Source organism: Cydia fagiglandana, chromosome 6, assembly GCF_963556715.1.
Source record: "Cydia fagiglandana chromosome 6, ilCydFagi1.1, whole genome shotgun sequence".
NCBI classification, from domain to species: domain Eukaryota; kingdom Metazoa; phylum Arthropoda; class Insecta; order Lepidoptera; family Tortricidae; genus Cydia; species Cydia fagiglandana.
Window position 1 is genome coordinate 5,046,051 of NC_085937.1, and position 20,842 is coordinate 5,066,892.

General features: G+C 36.5%; 2 protein-coding genes across 3 annotated transcripts in view; both read right to left on the bottom strand.

Moving 5' to 3' along the window:
- Window positions 1-383, bottom strand: part of LOC134665025 (nitric oxide synthase-like protein) — a 57,725-nt gene extending 57,342 nt beyond the window's left edge. The window contains exon 1 of one of the 2 annotated variants that reach the window (XM_063521798.1): window positions 316-383. The gene's annotated coding sequence lies outside the window, so the exon portion shown is untranslated. Of the gene's footprint in view, window positions 1-139; window positions 249-315 lie in introns of those variants that run through there. The other variant, XM_063521795.1, reaches the window with a different exon arrangement.
- Window positions 12-20,357, bottom strand: LOC134665472 (nitric oxide synthase-like). Its single transcript, XM_063522446.1, has 5 exons — window positions 20,159-20,357; window positions 7,653-7,789; window positions 486-648; window positions 140-253; window positions 12-80 (listed from the first exon to the last, which is right to left on the bottom strand). Exons 1-5 carry the CDS (start codon window positions 20,255-20,257, stop codon window positions 12-14), a joined length of 582 nt encoding a protein of 193 aa, XP_063378516.1. The 5' UTR covers window positions 20,258-20,357.
- Between the last annotated feature and the right edge of the window lie 485 nt (window positions 20,358-20,842).

Here is a 20,842-nt window from a genome sequence, read left to right on the forward strand (position 1 = left end):
CTGGCGTACCGTCATGCCAGCTTGCAACCAAACACCAACTTGGTGGTAGTTAGCTGCTGGGTGCCGGTCTTCGCTACCTCCTGCTATATCAGTATATCACAATCCAACTGATTTATTTGCAGTTACTAGAAATACACACCTGAAGTTTAGACCATTGTATCCTGCCTATGCACCGGCTGGCGTTCCTCCAGGCAAGCTTGCAACCGAACACCAACTCGGTGGTGATCAGCTGGTAGGTGCCGGTCTTCGCTACCTCTTGCGGTACAACAATACAATGCTCTTATATCTAAAGACAGTTGATACACATACTCGTACCTGTAGTTTAGACCACTGTATCCTGCCTATGCATCGGCTAGCGTTCCTCCAAGCAAGCTTGCAACCAAACACCAACTCGGTGGTGGTCAGCTGGTAGGTGCCGGTTTTCGCTACCTTTTGCGGTACAACAATACAATGCTCTTATAACTAAAGACAGTTGATTCACATACCTGTAGTTTAGACCATTGTATTCTGCCTATGCATCGGCTGGCGTTCCTCCAGGCAAGCTTGCAACCGAACACCAACTCGGTGGTGGTCAGCTGGTAGGTGCCGGTCTTCGCTACCTCCTCCTGGACCGCGTTCCAGCGCGCTTCGTGGGCTGGAGTGTTTGCCCTAAATGAAACAAATACTATGTGTATTGCGGTGATATTGGGGTCGTGATACTGAATGTCAAAAATTGTGTCAAGATTTCCCATGGGAATAACCACAAAATCGCGAAAACAAGTCTAGGTAATGGACACTTTAATTAAGTAGACGAAACGTATCCTGGGCACAGGGGTGTATATTTCACAATTTTCACATCAGTCCCATGAGAAAGCTTGTCCAGTATAACCATCTTAAGACATTTATTACCTAACACCACGCCACCTAAATCACCCAGTATAAAATATAATGCAGGAAACAACTAAAATATATAGGGAACAATGGGACGATACCGTAATATATTTATTTCCATTCAAAGTAACGTTTATAAATTAGCAACAGCAGAGGTAATGTAGTGAACCTCTTTCTTATAACATTTATTATTTTTCTATCCTATATGCCTAATTCATATTGTCATTCTCATACGTCATGTTTTGCTAATTAAAACCTAAAGATTAGGTTTTGTCTATTATTTCAATTTAATTAGCAAATTACGAATGGATAAGTATTTACGCCCTGAGCGGTTTGAAGGAGACCCATCACAGAGCACCGCGGCCGCAGAATGGGAACATTGGAAGAAGACCTTCAACAACTTCCTCGCGGTGCAAGTTCTCTCTTCCGATCAGGTCAAGCTAAATATTTTAATCAATCATCTGTCTCCAAATGTCTATAACTACATAAGCGAGTGTCAAACTTACGAACAAGCAATACGCGTACTAGACGGGATTTACGTAAAACCTAAGAACATCCTTTACGCGCGTCATGCTCTCGCTACACGCAAGCAAAACAGTGAAGAGACAATTGACACATATATTCAAGCTCTGAAACAACTATCTAAAGACTGTGACTTCACTGCCGTCGATGGCAATACAAACCGGGACGACAATATCCGTGATGCCTTTATAGCAGGAATCTCTTCAACAAAAATAAGAGAAAGGCTTCTTGAGAACTTGAGCCTAACATTAGATGAAGCACACAACCAAGCTCGTTCCCTAGAGATGGCAGAAGTCAACACATTACATTACAGCAGCACGACCCCTGTGAATGCAACTATTGAGAACATACGCAATACAGCTGGTCCAAGCGAAAACACTTCCGCTGCCGCGCCAGCCTTGCGCTCCAATCGAAAATGTTTCTTCTGCGGAGGACGCGTGCATCCACGCAAGACCTGTCCCGCCTTCGACGCTTCTTGTCAGCTTTGCAATAAGAAGGGACATTTCGCTAACGTATGTCGTAGCAAGAATCAAACCAGCGCTGCAATATTTGATACGAATAATGTCAGTTCCAGCATCGTCGCTGCATCACCGTCATCGTTACGCAAAACAACGATGCCTACGTACATCAACGGTATCAAAGCTGAAGTATTGCTAGATACTGGCAGCGCAAAGAGCTTTATGGATTCCAAATTTGCTAAGACATGTTCCTTGACAAGTAAGCCCAGCCAGCAGACAATATCCATGGCCTCGCTAAGTCATAGTGCACCAGTTGCAGGAGAAATAAGTATCGATCTTACATTGGGTAAGCATTCATATGAGAACTTACGGCTACTGCTAGTAGAAGATCTATGTTCCGACGTCATTATTGGCCTCGACGTATTGGCTCAACATTCTTCTATCGCATTCGATTTTGGCGGTCCGAGGGAACCCTTAGTTGTCTGTAATGTGGCTGTAGCGTCCGTGCCTGCAGTACCTTTATTTGCAAACCTAACGCCTGGATACAAACCGATTGCCATCAAGTCACGGCGGTACAGTGACGACGATCGACGCTTTATTGAGGAGGAGATAAAGAACCTTTTAAAGGAAGGTATCATCGAAGAAAGTAGGTCGCCGTGGCGAGCGCAGGTACTAATTACGAAATCTACAACCCATAAGAAACGTCTTGTAATCGACTACTCAAGAACTATTAATCAATACACTGAACTAGATGCCTACCCGCTTCCCTGCATTGAAGAAATGATTTCAAAAGTAGCTAAATACTCCGTCTTCAGCGCTATAGATTTGAAGAGTGCCTACCACCAGGTGCCAATTTTGCCAGAGGAGAGACATTTTACTGCGTTCGAAGCTGCCGGAAATCTTTACCAATTCCGCCGCATCCCTTTTGGTGTTACCAATGGAGTTTCTAGCTTCCAAAGAACCATAGATTGGCTTATTCGGACAGAAAATCTGGCAGGCACATTTGCCTATCTCGACGACATAACTATATGTGGCAAGTCACCTGAAGAGCATGATACGAACTTGCAAAACTTTCTGACAGCTGCTAAAAAGTACGGCCTGACTCTCAATGAAACCAAATCTATTTTTAAACAAACTTCAATTAATATAGGGTAAGACCACCAGTGAATAACCACTTAAGCAATTATCCAAGTTTGAAAAATCATTGCTCAGCATACATTAATAATTGGTATAATTAACAGCAATTTAATCAATCCTCATTTAATAAATAAGAAAGTAATTTCTGCGATTTTTAATTACTTTCATAGTTTTTGAGTTATACCAGAATTTACCAAAAACTACCCAAAAACCTAATGAATGAACATAAAAACTAGTGAATGAACACCGAAAAACCCAGTGAATGAACATTATTTAACTCTTTTAATTAGCACAATAAAATCATTTTTATCACAAACACCGTTTCCGGCTCTATTTTAATAGGTATAGCGATAGCGTTTATATCTTTTTATCCCTCCATATTGACTTAAATCGATTAGAATGTAATAAAATGATGGTTATTCACCAATAACATAGAAACCCGTTACATATTAAAAGGAAAAAATAAAATCAACCATTAAAACAAGAACCAACGTGCATAATTTGATGAAAAGGGGTCATGCTCACCAAATAATGCTTAAAATAATAAATTTGTCACGGCATTGTTCGTGGTTACACTGTTCATACATAGAATTAGTAGAAATCCAATAAATGAACAAGCCAAATTTTGTATTGTTCATACATAGGCATGACAAATCTAGTAAATGGACTATAGAAATTTGGTTTGTTCCAATACTGGCTAAATGAATCGGAATCGTTTTCTATGCAGAATCACAAAAAACAAGCTCAATACGATTGCGTTTACATATACATTTGGGAAAAAAATTAAATCTACGCGACACCAGTAAATGAACACACTGTTCATTTACTGGTTTCAGAACATTTGATAAGCCAGTAATGGAACTATAAAAAATAAAGACTTAATCGCATAATATGCCGACAAAGTGTATATAAATAGAAGGTTCAACTCATAATCTAATCAAATAACTAAACTTTGTACTGGTAAAGATTAAATAAGCACTTCATATGTTGCTCCAAACGTACACTGTTCTTATCTGGGATCTAATATTTCCATACAAAACTTCAAATCCAGAAACACGTAAACTTCAAATGCCAGTCACATCCTAACTGGTCTAAAATAAATTTATTACGGGTTGTCATTGCATAGGAAACAGAATTGTTAATAAGAAAAAAAAAATGACAAGTGGAAGAAACTGCTACATTTCTTATTTTAGACAAAAAACGTGATTTTGTTCATTCACTGGGGGGTGTTCATTCACTGGAGGGTTTACCCTACTTGGCTATACAATCGCTAATAATGTGATCAAACCTGACAGCGCCAGATTAGAGCCTCTTTAAAACTTACCTCCTCCGCATGACTTGCCCAGTATGCGCAGAGCCCTGGGCATGTTCGCACACTATTCAAAGTGGATACCAAACTTCTCTGAAAAAGTACACGAGCTATAGTCCGTTTTTTTTAGCATTAGAAAGAACTTCGCAGAAGTAAGCTTGTGGTTCCAAATCCGGCACTTTTAGCGGTAATAATTTGAAGTAAATTATATGTATTTACCATGCTACATTAGATAATTCAATAATTATTAACAATTAAAGAGCCTGATAAAAACGGCACGCTTGCTTCTGTGGAGTTCTTTCTAATGCTAAAAAAAACGAACTATAGCTAAAGCAAAGACATTTCCACTCACCAATACTATGATTAAAGATTTCGGAGATCTTAAGAACTACATAGTAAAATCGTGTGTTCACGCCATTGACGACAACGTTCCATTTACGGTTGAGACAGATGCATCGGAATACTCAATTGCAGCGACGCTTTCACAGGCTGGCAGGCCTGTAGCATTCTATTCGAGAACACTCAATCAAAGTGAACAGAACCATTCGGCGATTGAGAAAGAAGCTTATGCGATCGTTGAATCCTTAAAGAAATGGCGGCATTTTCTCATCGGGAAGCTATTTCTGCTCATCACTGATCAGCGTTCTGTTTCCTTCATGTTTGACAAGAAACATACCAGTAAAATCAAAAATGAGAAAATTCAGCGCTGGCGCCTGGAGCTGTCTCCATACAAATATGATATAGTGTACAGACCTGGCACGCAGAACCATGTAGCGGATGCCCTCTCCCGTGTCTGCGCCATCGTTGATACACCTGCGAAGCTACTATCTCTACACGAAGCTCTCTGTCACCCCGGAGTGACAAGAATGGCACATTGGGTTCGTTCCAAAAACTTGGCATATTCTATTGAATAAATAAGGAACATGACGAACCAATGTCGCATCTGCTCAGAAGTTAAGCCAAGATTCTCTAAAGCAGATCCACAAAATAGACTAATAAAAGCTGTAGCGCCATTTGAAAGACTGAGCATGGATTTTAAAGGGCCCGTACCGTCCAGATCAAGTAACAAATACATTTTAACAGTGATCGATGAGTATTCCCGATTTCCGTTTGCCTTTCCATGCTCCGACATAAGCGCCAAAACTGTTATCAAACATTTAGACAGCATTTTTAGTATGTTTGGCATGCCTGCCTACGTACACTCCGATCGTGGGACATCGTTCTTGTCGGATGAGGTGAAGGACTATTTTAACTCCAGAGGAATAGCAACAAGTCGTACGACGCCATACAATCCTCGAGGGAATGGCCAAGTCGAGAAACTGAATGGAACCCTGTGGAAATCTATTCAGCTAGCGCTCAAGTCTAGAAACCTACCAATAGAAAGTTGGGAGGATGTCCTTCCACAAGCGTTGCACTCGATTCGTTCCCTGTTATGCACAACTACGAACTGCACGCCACATGAGAGGATGTTCCGTCATCCGCGAAAATCACCAAATGGAGAATCAATTCCGACATGGCTAACTAACTCGAACAAGGTCCTTATGCGACGATTTAATCGAAAATCGAAATACCAACCGTTAGTAGAAGAAGTGGAGGTAATAGAGACCAATCCCACTTATTCATACGTACGGACTGAGGATGGACGAGAGACGACTGTGTCCAACCGTCACCTAGCTCCTCTCGGGTGCTGTGAACGGAATATCCCTGGGGATAACGAGTGTGTAGATTTCGACCCCGAAAGAGCACAGTCACCGCCACCTTCATGTTCACCACCGAATACGCCGAATTCATCACCGACTCACTCAGGCCAAGATTCGCCGTTCGCCACTCCGCTGTCGCAATCGCCATCCGAAACTCTGCAAGAAGTGCCAGAGCCACCGAGCCCTGATGGCAATGAGCCCGCAGGTGCAGAGCAACCCCGGAGGTCCGGCAGAATCCGGAATTCGCCGAAGTATTTATCCGATTATAATATATCTGGCCCGGGTGAATGTAGTGAACCTCTTTCTTATAACATTTATTATTTTTCTATCCTATATGCCTAATTCATATTGTCATTCTCATACGTCATGTTTTGCTAATTAAAACCTAAAGATTAGGTTTTGTCTATTATTTCAGGTAATAAGAATGATACTAACATATCTCAAATGTATTGTCAGCAAGGAAACTCTTGATATAAATGTAGGTATCATTGACTTATTGCCATTTGCAATAAAAATCAAATAAATAAATACGTAGTTAGCTCTCCCTACTATACATATTACTATGAGAAGCCATCTGTTTATATTCTGTTTCCATTCGAATATTTGGAAAAGGAGCCTTTTCACATTGCTAACCGCAAACACAAGCACTGGTGGCTTGGCGGTAAAGGCACGGGCTTCCAAATAGGAGGTCTCGGGTTCAAAACTCGACTAATATGAATGAGTTTCTTTTTTAGTTTCTTCTCATAGCTTCTCATCGAAAGAAAACACAGTGAGAAAGTAAACACCGTTCTGATCACAATAAAGCTTTGTTTCCTTTCTGGGTAGGTGACATTTTCTTTCGAAGAAACCAGCAGTGCTTGCGCTTTTTAGGGTACTAAAAGCATAATGCAACCGGGAAAACACTAGGTATAAATCGGAGGATGGGGAACTGTAAATATTGTAAACATGTACATTTTCGGACGACCGGTTTGGCCTAGTGTGTCACTACCGACTAGACCACTACCCTGCCTATGAAGCCGATGGTACTGGGGTTCGAATCCGGGTAAGGACATTTATTTGTGTACAGAACAGATATATGTTCCTGGGTCATGGATCTTTTCTATATATTTAAGTATTTGTATACACGGTGTAACATGAGGAAACCGAATAATTTTAACCACGCATTTCTGAGGTCAAAAGAAGGCAAAAATGTAATATGAGTTTAGGTCTATTACGCCAAAAATAAGATTTTTTTTTGTTTTGTTTTTTAATTTTTTTTCACTGTATTTGTACATAAAAAATAAATGTTATTGGTAAACTTGTCACTTAAAATTCATTTTTTTTCGTAAAACCTTTTTGCAAAGTGTTACTTGTCACTTCTGACATCTATCAATAAGGATATTTAGACTACGTCCCATAGCAGCAACATCACCATCAAAAAGGCCTATTATACTATGTAACAATAAAAACTTGTTTTTTTTATTTTATTAATATTATCTCTGAAACTAGGCAAATTTCAAAAAAGTTTATAGGACATTTTTGTCTCTAGATATGATCAGGAATACGCTGTTAAAATTATTCGGTTTCCTCATGTTACACCGTGTATTATTAATATCGTTATCTGAGTACCGTTTGCCAATTTGTTTAAGAATGTAAATAGCCAATCTTTGATTATACCTTCTTATGGAAGCAAAGTATTGGCCAAAGAAGTCCTTGGCGTCGCTGAGCACTTCCTCTGGCACTCTCGGCACATCCCCGCGGCCAGGGATGGCCATCACGCTGCCCAGACATGACTTCTCGTTGCATAGAGTTGGCTGTAACAACACAATTATTATATTAAATAATTTTGTTTAATTAATTTTGCTTATTTTCAAGTTTAATTGGTATCAAATAAATTTAACAAGACCGCCTGCACGTAATTCACGAGCAAAGTTTTACAGTAGGTAAAGGAAAAATGCAGTAGGTAATTTATTAAGATGACTAGTTCCTGGTCGGCGGATATGAAAGCCTTCATGCTTATATCAACACGGCTGGTGGACCTCCTTGACGGGGTATTATTTTTATAACTTAGATTAGATAGTAATAATTTTGAGTAAGTAATTTTGGCTTTGGCGGAGTTAGATTAGATAGTAATAATTTTGAGTAAGTAGTTATATCTATAGGTTTTTCTATTTTAGTTTTCTTTATACTGTTAGCTTTAATTTTGGTTAAACATAGTTTTATTATTTTTTCAAAGCACCTAGTTGTATTTAGGTAATGTTTATATTGTAGTATTTAGTTGTATTAAAATGTGTTCAATAAAAGCACTTTTATCACTTATTAAGATGGTTACGTATGACTCTCATATGCAATATCGCCGCTATTTGGTTAAAGAACGCATTATTTTCAAACCGATATTTCAATATTTGCCGTAGCATATTCGCATTACGGAAACGAATGTTAAAGACTCACAGAAATATTTCACTAATATTCCGGCTCCCGTCTGTCGTTTTCACGGAAGTTCACTTATCAAAGCTTTGACTTTGAGCAAGCGAATAGGTATCTCTTCAAATATGTTTTACCTAGAGCAAGATTGAGCCTATATAAATATCAGCTGTATGTATGTAAGCTTAACCATTCTCTATAGTTAGGCAAATAAGTACAGAAACCCATACCTCGGGTAAGTACCTACCTGCATTGCGACTGATTGGAATCTATTCAAAATTGAATTACTAACCAAAACGAACGTTGACGTAACGTGTTCCATGTTCGGTTCTTAATTCAATTAGTCCGATAGCAATAACTTTTGAAGTTATAAGATTATTAATGTTGCCTATTTTTTACATATAGTTTTCAGACCATATACTAAACCTAATAATAATAATTTGTGTCATCCTAGGTATTTGCTTAGGTAGTAATTTAGGTATTTCTTTTTTTAAACAGCATTCGGTAAAAAGAATATTCGAGATGAAATTCTTTGTTTCCCTGTAAAAGCAAAGTGGCTTCTGACGTACACACGCATTTTGTGTCATTTTCATCCACGGGTATAATGACATTTAATAAATACCTAATAGTGAACCTAAAATGCCTAAAATAAAATTATAGTCGGTAAGTGAAGTGTTGTACTTCACAGGATATTATAATATGTTATTCAAACAAATGTGTGTCAAATTCATCCACCGCTTTTATTTTTAATCTTTTTTTTTCTTATAAACTTCATGTATCTGCCACAAAAAAAAATTCATGTTATTAAGTTTACGTCTACATTATTATAATGCCACATCGAGACAACATTCATAATTTGGGTCATTTTCAACAACGGTTTTTTACTATTTGGCAAAATAAAACTTTGCATGAACGGCGTACGCGGGGAAGGCTACCTACGCGGGTAGCGAGTACCTACTTGCTCCCTTGAAGTGGCCGGCGTTGGCCCATCGTGTAGAGGAGCCATTACAGTGTATTTATTTCATTTCATATAATTATTATAAGTCTTTTCATAGTGTGGGAGTAGGTATGTTGTAAGTATATTTACAAATAAAATGTAGGCTCCTCATACTGACCAACATTCGTGACGTTCGCAATCAAAAGGTACCACTTTATCCTTGCCATAAGGACTCTCTGACAGGTTATTTGTATAAAGATACAATAAAATTTCGTCTTTATGGTAAAGGACAAAGTGGTCCCTACCTTTTGAATGAGAATGTTACATCAGCAACTTTTAAAAATAACTTTTATTCGATATTTAGTACACTTTTTAAGATTATTTTAAGACGCAATGTATTGCTAATTTTGTGATGTATAAAGCGTGGCAAGCAACGCCAATTACAATGATGATGGTGTACATTGAATACAAAACTTCATAAATTTTAAAAGTTATTGAAAAAAATATGTTCCTTTGAGGAGCAGAATATTTTCTGTTAGAACGATTATGAAACAATTGAATGAATTAATGATTTTATAGGACATTCTTACACAGATTGGCTTAGTCGATAAACAACGATATTATAGAATATAAGAAATTATGTATATATATATAATATACTATAAGAAATTCCACTGCGAGTAAAACGATGATAGTTGCTGAAAAACACCGAGCTGAGGTTTTTAATTTGAAGAGAAATGTAAGTCCGTGTCGCTAAGTCCATGTTACTTGTTTTAAATTTAGAGTATAGAAACTAATTCGTGGTAGTAAACGATACAAATATTAGAAAAGTCCTTTACAACCTTGTTCGCTTCATATACTTATGGTAAAATCATTTTAGGGCGGGTCATAAAGGGTAAGTAAAATAAAAATTGTCAATAGTAAAATATGTCCTTTACGACCATATTGACCATACGAGATACGATATGAAAAATCATCAAGACAAATGAAGGGCTTAAAGGACGACAAAATACATGTAAGTCATTTACAATCATATTTATATTTAGCGGTAACCTTAACGATAATATCTATGAATTTCTAATTTATAACTGGTCATTTACGCCCCTTTAGATAAGCTGTTTTTACAAGCTCATAGTGCAAAAATTTGGTCGTAAAGGCAACTTTTTAAGAGATATAAAAAATTTCACTATACAGAACGAAAGCGCTTGGAATTCTGAACAAAACCGACTACCGTATAACGACTACCGTAGGCTCAAAGGGCGTAAGGGACAAAATTGCAAAAATGCTGTTATACTTAGTATTTTTTTCTCTATCGAATAGTATATTTAACGTATTGATAACTTGAAAAAAATGTCCGTTAAGCCCTATGAAAAATCAATGCTTGAACACAGTTTTCCAACGCATTTGGCCGTATCTACCAATTCAAAAAAATGTTGTGAGACATTTAGGCGTCACTCCCAACTTTGTGTAGGATACGCCCTTTTGCATCGGAAATTTTTGAGTGCTAAATGTACGTTACGCCCACAACTAATGTACAAAAAATGTATAACTATTGTATATTTATGCGAGAGAGAGATTCAATGTAAGAGATACGCCTGCGCCCCCATACTATGTATAATTTCAGGTTTATAATTGTTGCTTTTTTGTGTTTACGTGGGATGACCTAGTTATACCTACTTTCCTTGTCAATTTTTTTGTTAAGTAGGTACTTGCATTACCTGCTCATGTGCTCATTGCTTTATTTATAGGGTTACTAAATTTTGACAATTTAAACTGAACTAGTGGGTACTTTTTAGAGATGCACCGGATATCCGGTTACTATCCGGTATTGACCTATCCGGCTATTATTTTACTATCCGGCCGGATACCGGATAGTAACATTGCTTGATTTCGGAGTAATAAAATTGGATTTAAGAAACAGACACGGTCATAATCGTACTTATTTATTATTTTAAAACAATTTAATCATTCCACTGACTTGTACGCGCACTCATTTCGAATCTAGAAATGAGTGTGCGCGAACTTTTACTAGGAAACAGGTCAAACCTGCAGAATGCGCACCTGAAAAACCGAAACGTAGGTATAGTTCCTCTGACCGGATATTCGGCGGCCGGATACTGGATATTCCGCCGATGGTCAGGCCGAATATCCGGTATCCGGTATCCGGCCAAACAACTATCCCTTGCATCTGACTTGTTTCCCTTACCTACTCTGGACGACATCAAACATCTCCGTAAACACATAAACATAACTTTCCAGCTTACACAAATACTAACAGGCCATGGCTACAATAGAACCTATTTAAAACGTTTCCACATAATCAATGATTATGCTTGTCCATGTGACAAGGACACAAAACAAACAATCGAACACCTGATTAGGAACTGTCCAAGATACGCATATGCAAGGTGTGTCCACGAGACTATCTGTGGGAAATATCAGGATATTGACCCGTACAATATAAAACATATCACAGGAAAAGAAGAAACACTGGACTCATTCATAACATACACGAAATATATAATAGATACTCTCAGGAATTTCAACAAAATATAATATAGGTTATTACCTATATTCGTTTTGTTGAGATTCTTGAGGGTTTTACCCTTACCTGGTTTGCAGCAGTTCTGCTGCCCATCATGGCGAATACCTCCCTACCAACAACTTGGGGCAGGTTCACCCGTACTATTGTGGGAACCTGTCCAAAACTACTAAACAGACACCGCAATCCACTACCAACACAGCTCTTACTGAATCAAAGAGCAAACGGCCGCCCGTATCTCTAGCGAGGACCGTTTGACTCAAATAAATTACTCAATTACAAAAAAAAAAAATCCCTTGCATCTCTAGTACTTTTTCATCAGTTTTATAAAAATAATAAAACATGACTATATTCAAATGATAATTATGGCGTTGAATTAAGGTTAGACTGATAACTATTAGTATGTTTGTTTGTGACTGGGTCATTGGTAATATTAATTAAGACGTCATATTAATATTTTTTTGTTTAAACCCTAATTTACAGGATTAACCTTATGAAAGTTACTGTCTAGGTATAACGTTTACATTTAAATCCATAGAAGTACGTAAGCCTGGCCGCATGCCTTTTTCTACTCTAATATAATGTCATAAATATGCGATCATATTCAATAAGTTTTACTGAATAGACATACGAAATTTCAAAATCACTACTGTACCTAATAGTACTTTAGTATGTATAAAAGTAAAATTTATAATCCAATTAACATTACAAACAGAAATAACGCGTAATACTTTCTATAGTAAAATTAATTTGTTCCAAATTGTTGTATATCAATATATACAGGGTGTCCAGTAATTAATGAACAACCTTCTAACCATCGACAGGGCACCTCAGGCTGGTCCAGAGCACTTATAGGTCTAGTAAAAGTTTCGTGGTTTTCGACATAATCGCACTTTTATGTCTTTTTACTAGTTAGCACCATACTTCACTTTAACCACCATCTAGGCCATAATATTTGTTTGTAGAAATGTAAATAGCATGTGTGATACCATTTTAGAATCAGTATTAGATAAACTATTTTTAAAAAAGTTGACCACTCTGTTCTCCATACGTTTTTTTTTTCACCACAAGCGATCAGACTTCTTAAAAATGTTAGAGTCCAATGTATTTTTTTGGATTAAGGTCTTCTAAAAATATACCTTGGCTATGGAAAAACTGTATTGCCTATCGGTTCGGTTACCAGGCCTATTTGAGAATATTTTTCAAAAAACAGAAGGTAAAAATCTTTTCATTTATGTCCTAAGCGATCATTACAGTGAAACAAGGAACCAAAATTAGAAAAGTGCGATTATCTCGAAAACCACGAAACTTTTACTAAACCTATAAGTGCATTTTCTGGACCAGCCTAAGGTGCCCTGTCGATGGTTAGAAGGTTGTCCATTAATTACTGGACACCCTGTATAAATGGTAGGACAGCAGTGATTATGTTGAAGTAATCATCATCATCATTGTTCTTAAGAGCCTAGCTCTTGTCGGTGGAGTATTCGCCATTCCGTTCTTTTCTCTGCCACTGTTTTGAGCTCATGGTACGTCACTACATTAATTTTCTCTTTAGCCTGGTCAATATATGCACGTCTCGGTCTTCCTCTGCCTCTCTGTTCTTCTATTCTGCCTTCAATTATAGATTTTATGTAAGTATCGTGACGTATCAGGTGCCCCAACATGTTTCCCCTTCGGTTTTCAATTGTTTTTAGCAGAGATCTCTTCTCACCTACCAAATTTAATTTAATTAATATACTTGAAGTAATATAAACAAATAAAAAAAAACATTGTTTTTGTAGTGTGTAAAAAAAAATGTTTTCTTAAAAACGACCTTTTCCACGTTTAAGTATCCAAAATAACAAAAATGGGGAAAACTTGACAGTGAATACATACATCTCTATAATTTTTCAGATAAAAAATGGAAATTATAGTACTTAGAAGTACAGTGTTCCCTAAATGCAAGTTGCGAATATTGCCATGAAATTGTTGAATTTACGCCAAATGGTACTAAAACAGTTTAATTTTTAGTACATTACGCCCTGTTTCTGATAAGATAAACATTAAAGAAGAGGCGTAAGGGACGCCTTTTAAAAAATAGTCGTGTTTTTTGGCGTAACGGACATGCTATTTTTGTAAATAAGCATTGTATTCAAGAAATCAGTTTAAAAGACCTCAAAAAGTTAGGAATAAGCCACATACAGGCATCAGTTAATTCAAACAAACAAAAAAGGTCTGATTTTTTTCTCAAAACAAAACTGATTTTTGGCTCTCCTGGAAAGATATCCTGGTTTTGTCAGTTAAGCCCTTTGAGGCTACGGTAGTGGATATAACTAATTTTCGCCAAAATGTCCTTTACGCCAATTGAACCCAAAGGTAATTATTATCCAAGAACCTTGAACTATCAAAAGTGTTGGTAATTATTATTTAAGGTAAATGTATTCAAAACATCAGAATAAACAGGCATTAAATAACCTCAATACGTGTACATAATTAATAATATCTATTATAAAAAAATGCTAAGAACAAAAAATACATTAAAAAAATAATGTGCATAATTTACGTTAAGTATGGAAAGACTGGTTTGTGCTATTTATAATGAAAAAAAAATGATTATATTAAAATTTATTAGTCCATATAATTAAGATATATTGAAGTTAGACTTGATTAGATATAGAAATCAAAATTTTGAGAACATTAATATCAATTAAGTTCAAGAAGTAATATTTTTATCAAAGAATGAAAGTTACCTCAAGTCACGGTATTAATAAGCAAATTTTACTCAAGTGGTACCTTTTCCCTGTCATTGTCACAAGTATATGATGCGTAACCATAATGTGTATAGATTTATAAACAGACCTTAATTCTCGCAATAAGATGTACTTACTTACAGTTCTTCTGATAAATGGTGACATTGTACAATATTTATAAGTTCTCTTTGTAGTAGTATAACTTTGCATAAGTTGCGTTAATTTGGCGCGCAGCCGAAGTAAACGTGTGGTTTTTAGAGAGAGGCCCTTACCCGCCGCCACGCCAAGGTCGCGCCGCGCCCGCCGCGCCCGCTCCCCGTGCATGGCCCGCGTTGCCCGTTAAGAGCCACCCGCTAGCGTCGTATGAACGCGAACATTATTTTTGTATTATTTGTTTATGCAATGGATGAAACTGACACAAATTCATATTTCTTATTTATCCCGCCTTTTATATTAATAAGGTGTGAACTCTAGTAACCTTAATATTCTTTTGTTATGGTAATAGCTTGTTAGAACAAAATTATCAAAAATCTTATGAAGCTGTGCCTCAATAAGACACAAAAACATGTAATGTCCATATTGACACGATTAAATGCGACGTCAGCAATTTTTTTTAACTTTAATTATTTTTTGAGTAATTTTGAATAGTATGACATAGTATCCGATTGCAATGGACGTAATTGACACAAACTATGTTTTCACATTAAAAAAACTATTCTAAATGCGACACAGTTACATGTTTTCTCTCGAATATTCTTTTCTCCAAAATAATTCAAAATAAAAATAATTACCACAAATTATTAAATAACTTAAAAAGCAAATAATATCTGTGACACAAAACAAAATGTAAGATTAACATCTTAAAACAGCATTCGTAAGCGAAAAAAAATTTGACTTTAATAATACTTTAAGTTAGGGCTCAAAATATAGCCAGCGCTGCAGGACTAAATTGCACGAATGATATTGTTCGAATCGTTCACCTGTTACTGATATTGTTATAAATTTTTGATTTTGTAGCTTGCCTATTTGGAAGTATCAAAACGCTGTTTGTTTAATGCGTTTTGGATTTTTTGTGTCGTAGTGTTTTCATATTTAGTAAATCAAAATGGTAGTGACTCTTAAAAGCAAAACAAGACAACCCGAAAGTAAAAAAAACAAAAATGCATCTAAGTATTTAGTGTCATACATTCGTAGTTTAAGAAACCTATTCGAAGCAAAACTCTCAGAACAAATTATACAAGAATTATACAAAAGCGTTTGTAGTAAAATTGTATTCAGAATCCATTTCGGATGCAATTCCATTTATATGGTAAAATAATGGTAGTGCATGAATACTATTACTTATTATAGTTCAGAGACGTACTTATACCAATAACACTGATGAATTATACTGTTTTTGCTTGAAAGATAGTGGTCTAAATAAACTAGACGCGTTTCCAAAGTTATAGGTTTTTAGGGTTCCGTACCTCAAAAGGAAAAAACCGAACCCTTATAGGATCACTCGTGCGTCTGTCTGTCTGTCCGTCTGTCACAGCCTATTTTCTCGGGAACTACTGGACCAATTAAGTTGGAATTTGGTACACATATGTAAATTAGTGACCCAAAGATGGTTATGTTATTTTTAGAATTTTAAAATACATAGGTTCGAAGTTATTTAAGAAAATAGCCAAAAAATTACCATCCCCCCCCCTTTATCTCCGAAACTACTGGGTATAAAATTATGAAAAAAATACACAAAATAGTTCTTTACCTGTAGATGACAGGAAAACCTATTAGAAATGTGCAGTCAAGCGTGAGTCGGACTTATGTACGGAACCCTAGAAACGCGAGTCCGACTCGCACTTGCCCGGTTTTTTTCAAGTACCTACATGTACATGTGGTATGTTATGTTCTTTAACAAATACGGTACATATCAAGAGACAGCGCCAAGTTTCGTGTATTATTTGTGTCATATTTAGTAGGTAAATGTAAATACGCTCCTGCGAATATTTTCTACACAACTAAAACGGCCTATCAATATTACCAGAATAAAAACAATAACTGAAATTTACGTTAAATATACCTTATTCTGTCCAGTCAATCATGGTAAGAGGAATTACATAGGTACCCTATTAATAAATAATTATATGTATGGTTTCGTGAGCCAAATGTAAAACATCGTAACTTCACAATGACAGATGGCCAAATGTAGGTAATGGGTAGGTATTTAGGATATTTGAAACACTTTTGGGAAAGATTTATAGAAAATATACCTACAACCAGTGCGGTGAGCAGTTTAAAAAAATAAAATTTAAATAAATTTAAATTTATTGAATTTGGCTATAAAATCAGAGAGATTTATGAAAGTTAATATACAGGAAAAACTAAACAAGACGAATCCAACAACACGTCAAATGTATAAACCAGTAAGTACCTAATAAATTGAGTCATACGATAAATGAAGACAATGCAAGCGAATTCTACTTTATTTCCCTCTATTTTCCTTAGTAGTGTGAGTAGCGTGTTGTTTTCTGTAACGAGGTTTGCAATAAAGAGTATTTCGGCGCGATTCGGGAAATGAATTAGACATTCACTAGATATGAAATAGTACCTAATGATATGTGACGTTCCACGGCAAAATGTACCTTATGGCCGCAATAATATTGGAGCGGCGTTAATAATAGCGTAAGCGCTAACCGCCATAGGGTACCTTTTGCCGTGGAACGTACACATATCGTTACTATTTCATTCATATCTAGTGAATGTCTAATTCAGTTCCCGAATCGCGCCGTTTGTATTGTATTGTAAATTATTGCCGTGAAGCTTTCTGTTAACTTATATAGCATGTAACAATTTCAGAGTATTTAAATCTATCGCAAATAGCAAAAAATATTCAACCATTAAATCATGCGGCGACATTCGATTTCCTATATCGGGTTATCGCCTACGCCTACCCAACAAACTTGGTTCGAGATTCAGGGCCCGATTCGGATTTTGAAATAGACTTCTATTAGATATCTTTTAGACATCACCAAGATACGATAACGATATGTTTAAGATCTAACCTGTCAAATTTGACATTTGCGCGATTCTGGAGATACTCTTGAACGATTTCCACAGGATAAGGGCCAAGGGCCCGATTTGGATTTTGAAATAGACATCTAGGTATTAGATAGCTATCTTTTAGACATCACCAAGATCCGATAACGATATGTTTAAGATCTAACCTGTCAAATTTGACATTTGCGCGATTCTGGAGATACTCTTGAACGATTTCCACAGGATAAGGGCACGATTTGGATTTTGAAATAGACATCTATTAGATATCTTTTAGACATCACCAAGATACGATAACGATATGTTTAAGATCTAACCTGTCAAATTTGACATTTGCGCGATTCTGGAGATACTCTTGAACGATTTCCACAGGATATGACTTAGAGATCCAATTCACATCTAATAGATATCTTACTCTATCTAACGTAAAAGTGACTTTGGTTGCCCGAATTGCGCTGCAAAAGAGAACTAGTTGATATCTAAACTATAACGTATCTAGAATGTATCTAGTTCGTATCGTCTCTTGTGAATATCTTGAAGTTCGAATACGGCAGTCATTCCCGCTCAGTTCGAAACCGCCTAAGGCTTCGCAATGTATCTTTCCAAATGCAATAGTTAGGAGTTGCGCCGCATCTATTGGTGTGAAATGTTGTTGGTTTTATTACAGTAATACGAAAGATTTTATGTTTCTGGTGATATTTTATATTTTTAAGAATATTTAATGACCGTATTTTAGACGAGTAAAAATTATTCATCATGAGCTCAGAGCAAATAAATACTGACTTCATTGAAAATAAAATACAGTTTGACATTAGTAAGACTTTGTTTTGTAGGTACCAAAACGTGACAATTTTTTCCTATACTTATTTCTAAATTATTAAGTACAAAAACCATCATAATTGTAGCTCTTCAAATCTTGTGTTTGTATAGAAAATAGGTTTCTGCGTTGTTTGGTTGTGGGAGTAAACATTGACATTTGGAACACACAGATCGGTGGGGTAATAAAATCAGAGACACCGTCATGCTTGTTGAATGTAATCAGTGTAACGTACGTTCGTCACATAAACATATATAGGGACTGGATACGCTAATAATGTTATCTTCGGTCATAAAATCGGTAGGTAAAGGGTAAAAATGTAGAAAATCATGTATACATGGTGTGTCTGACCATGGGGCTTTAAATCCGGGGCTTGATTTTACTCGCTAAACTAAGCTACTTTTACTATGGGACCAACCCTCCAATCGGGGAAAAAAAATTGGCTTTTCCATGGAAAACGTCGACATCTGGCCGCGTAGCCAAGATGCCAATCGCTCACGCTCCGTAGCGATCGAAACGCAACTGTCACTGTCGCACTAATATGGAAGAGTGATAGAGAGACATAAAGCTTTTCGTTGTCGAAGCGATAGCGATTGTAACCTTGGCTAGGCCGGCTGATCAGCCAAAATGTATGAAAAAGTAAAAAAAAAATCGGGATTTCGGGGTTGGTACCATAGTAAAAGTAGCTCAGTTTAGCGAGCAGAATCGAGCCCTGGATTTAAAGCCCCATGGTCAGACACACACTGTATAGGTATCTTCACAAAATTGTTCTACGCAACGATTTTAAGGCGATCAAAAGGACAAGACATTCTACTAAGTTCAGTGTTTGCAATTACCAGTTTACCCTTTCATCGAAAGTAACCGTATGTGTACAATTTCGTAGGATACAGTAAATGGGCAATATTTAAGATAACGTTAATATTTGGCTTAAAACGCTTTAATTGGCAAAGTTGAAATGAGTTCCATAATGTCGTTGGTTATGTTATCTCAGAGCGAACGCTGTCCATGCTGCCGTATCTAGAAATCTAAGCTCACGTATGTTTAAATATTTATTTTACTTAGTAGTGTTATTGCTTTTGTTAGGTAAATATTACAGTCAATTTAACAAAACTTATGTTAATACGGATTTTAATGTTTAAGTGACGTACGTAATTTTATCATATGACCAAATGATCACAGGTACTTATTTGGTATTTGAAGGAATAAGAATCTTAGTAACAATGAAATGCATGTTTCAAATCACATGTACAGAAACTATTAAAGAGAAAGTTTACTGAATTAAAACATTTTGACAGATGTAAAATATCTGTGAAATTAGATGAAACAAATATGCAGAAGCTCAGAAAAAGTTAAAGTATTATTAGACCAGAATATTATTCTTTAGAAAGCATAATTTCTATTTTTAATACTAAGAAGAATAATATTTTAAGTAACCAAGAATTTTAAGTTAAGGACATTAAGTTAAGGGAATATTAAAATTTTTCAATCTACAGATGAGGTCTGTTAAGTGAACTGGCAATGCAAATATAAATACAAATACAAAATGAAGAAATCTTCTTCTTCTTCTTATCGTCTTCTTATCGTGTGAAGGGATGATAACATGAAGAAATGTTAGAAACCTTTTGCTAAAATACCACAATGCTTACGAAGTTAATGCGGTTAAATTGTTTTATTTTTATAATCCAATTTTTTCCTTACCACCATAGGGCAACCACTGTCATACAGGCGGTCGTAAAGATAATCGTGAGTTTCCATATTCTTTAGCACTTTCGGTATTACAACTTTACGAGGCGTCATCTTAGTTGCCTGTGTAGTCACTACTAATCCATTTAGATCATCCTTCACGTTTTGCTCTTTCAAAACTACATCGCTGTCCGCGTGGTCAATGGGACAGGTTTTCTCAAAGATCCCATTCATTTCAGCTTCATTCGAGTCTCCATTAACCTTAACACCGTTTTCAACTTTACGGCCATTAAACACTTCATTGATAAGTAGCTTGGTATGATCTACTGGGCATTTTTCAAGGGATAGCTCTTTTTGAGCAATCAGGGCACTGATTAGATTGTCGCCGTGGACGGAAGAAATTTCTTCCAAAGGGTTGTTAATAATGGCATCAGTGTTGGAAATGACACCGGGCGCCATTTTCAATTAGGAAAATATTAGTAGGAGAGATAGTAGAATAGTTAGTAATTAAGAACGTTTGGACAGTACGCGAGGCGCATGGGCGCGGATACACTGTGCTCGGATAGGTGATATTCGACGTATTTATAAGAGTGTTCAGTTATCTTGCGGACTACCAGGTCAGTTTGCATACTGTCAAACCAACAAAGATCTTCTGTGTTAGCGGTGCATGCTCGGGGTGATTCACATTTTGGCGATTGT

Coding starts and splice junctions, on each gene's coding strand:
- LOC134665472 (XM_063522446.1), bottom strand. CDS start 20,257: ATGACGCCTCGTAAAGTTGTAATACCGAAAGTGCTAAAGAATATGGAA. Junction 7,790..20,158: donor ACAGTGGTTGCCCTATGGTG/GTAAGGAAAAAA, acceptor GTGTTGTTACAG/CCAACTCTATGCAACGAGAA. Junction 254..485: donor TACAATGGTCTAAACTACAG/GTATGTGAATCA, acceptor GTACCGCAAGAG/GTAGCGAAGACCGGCACCTA.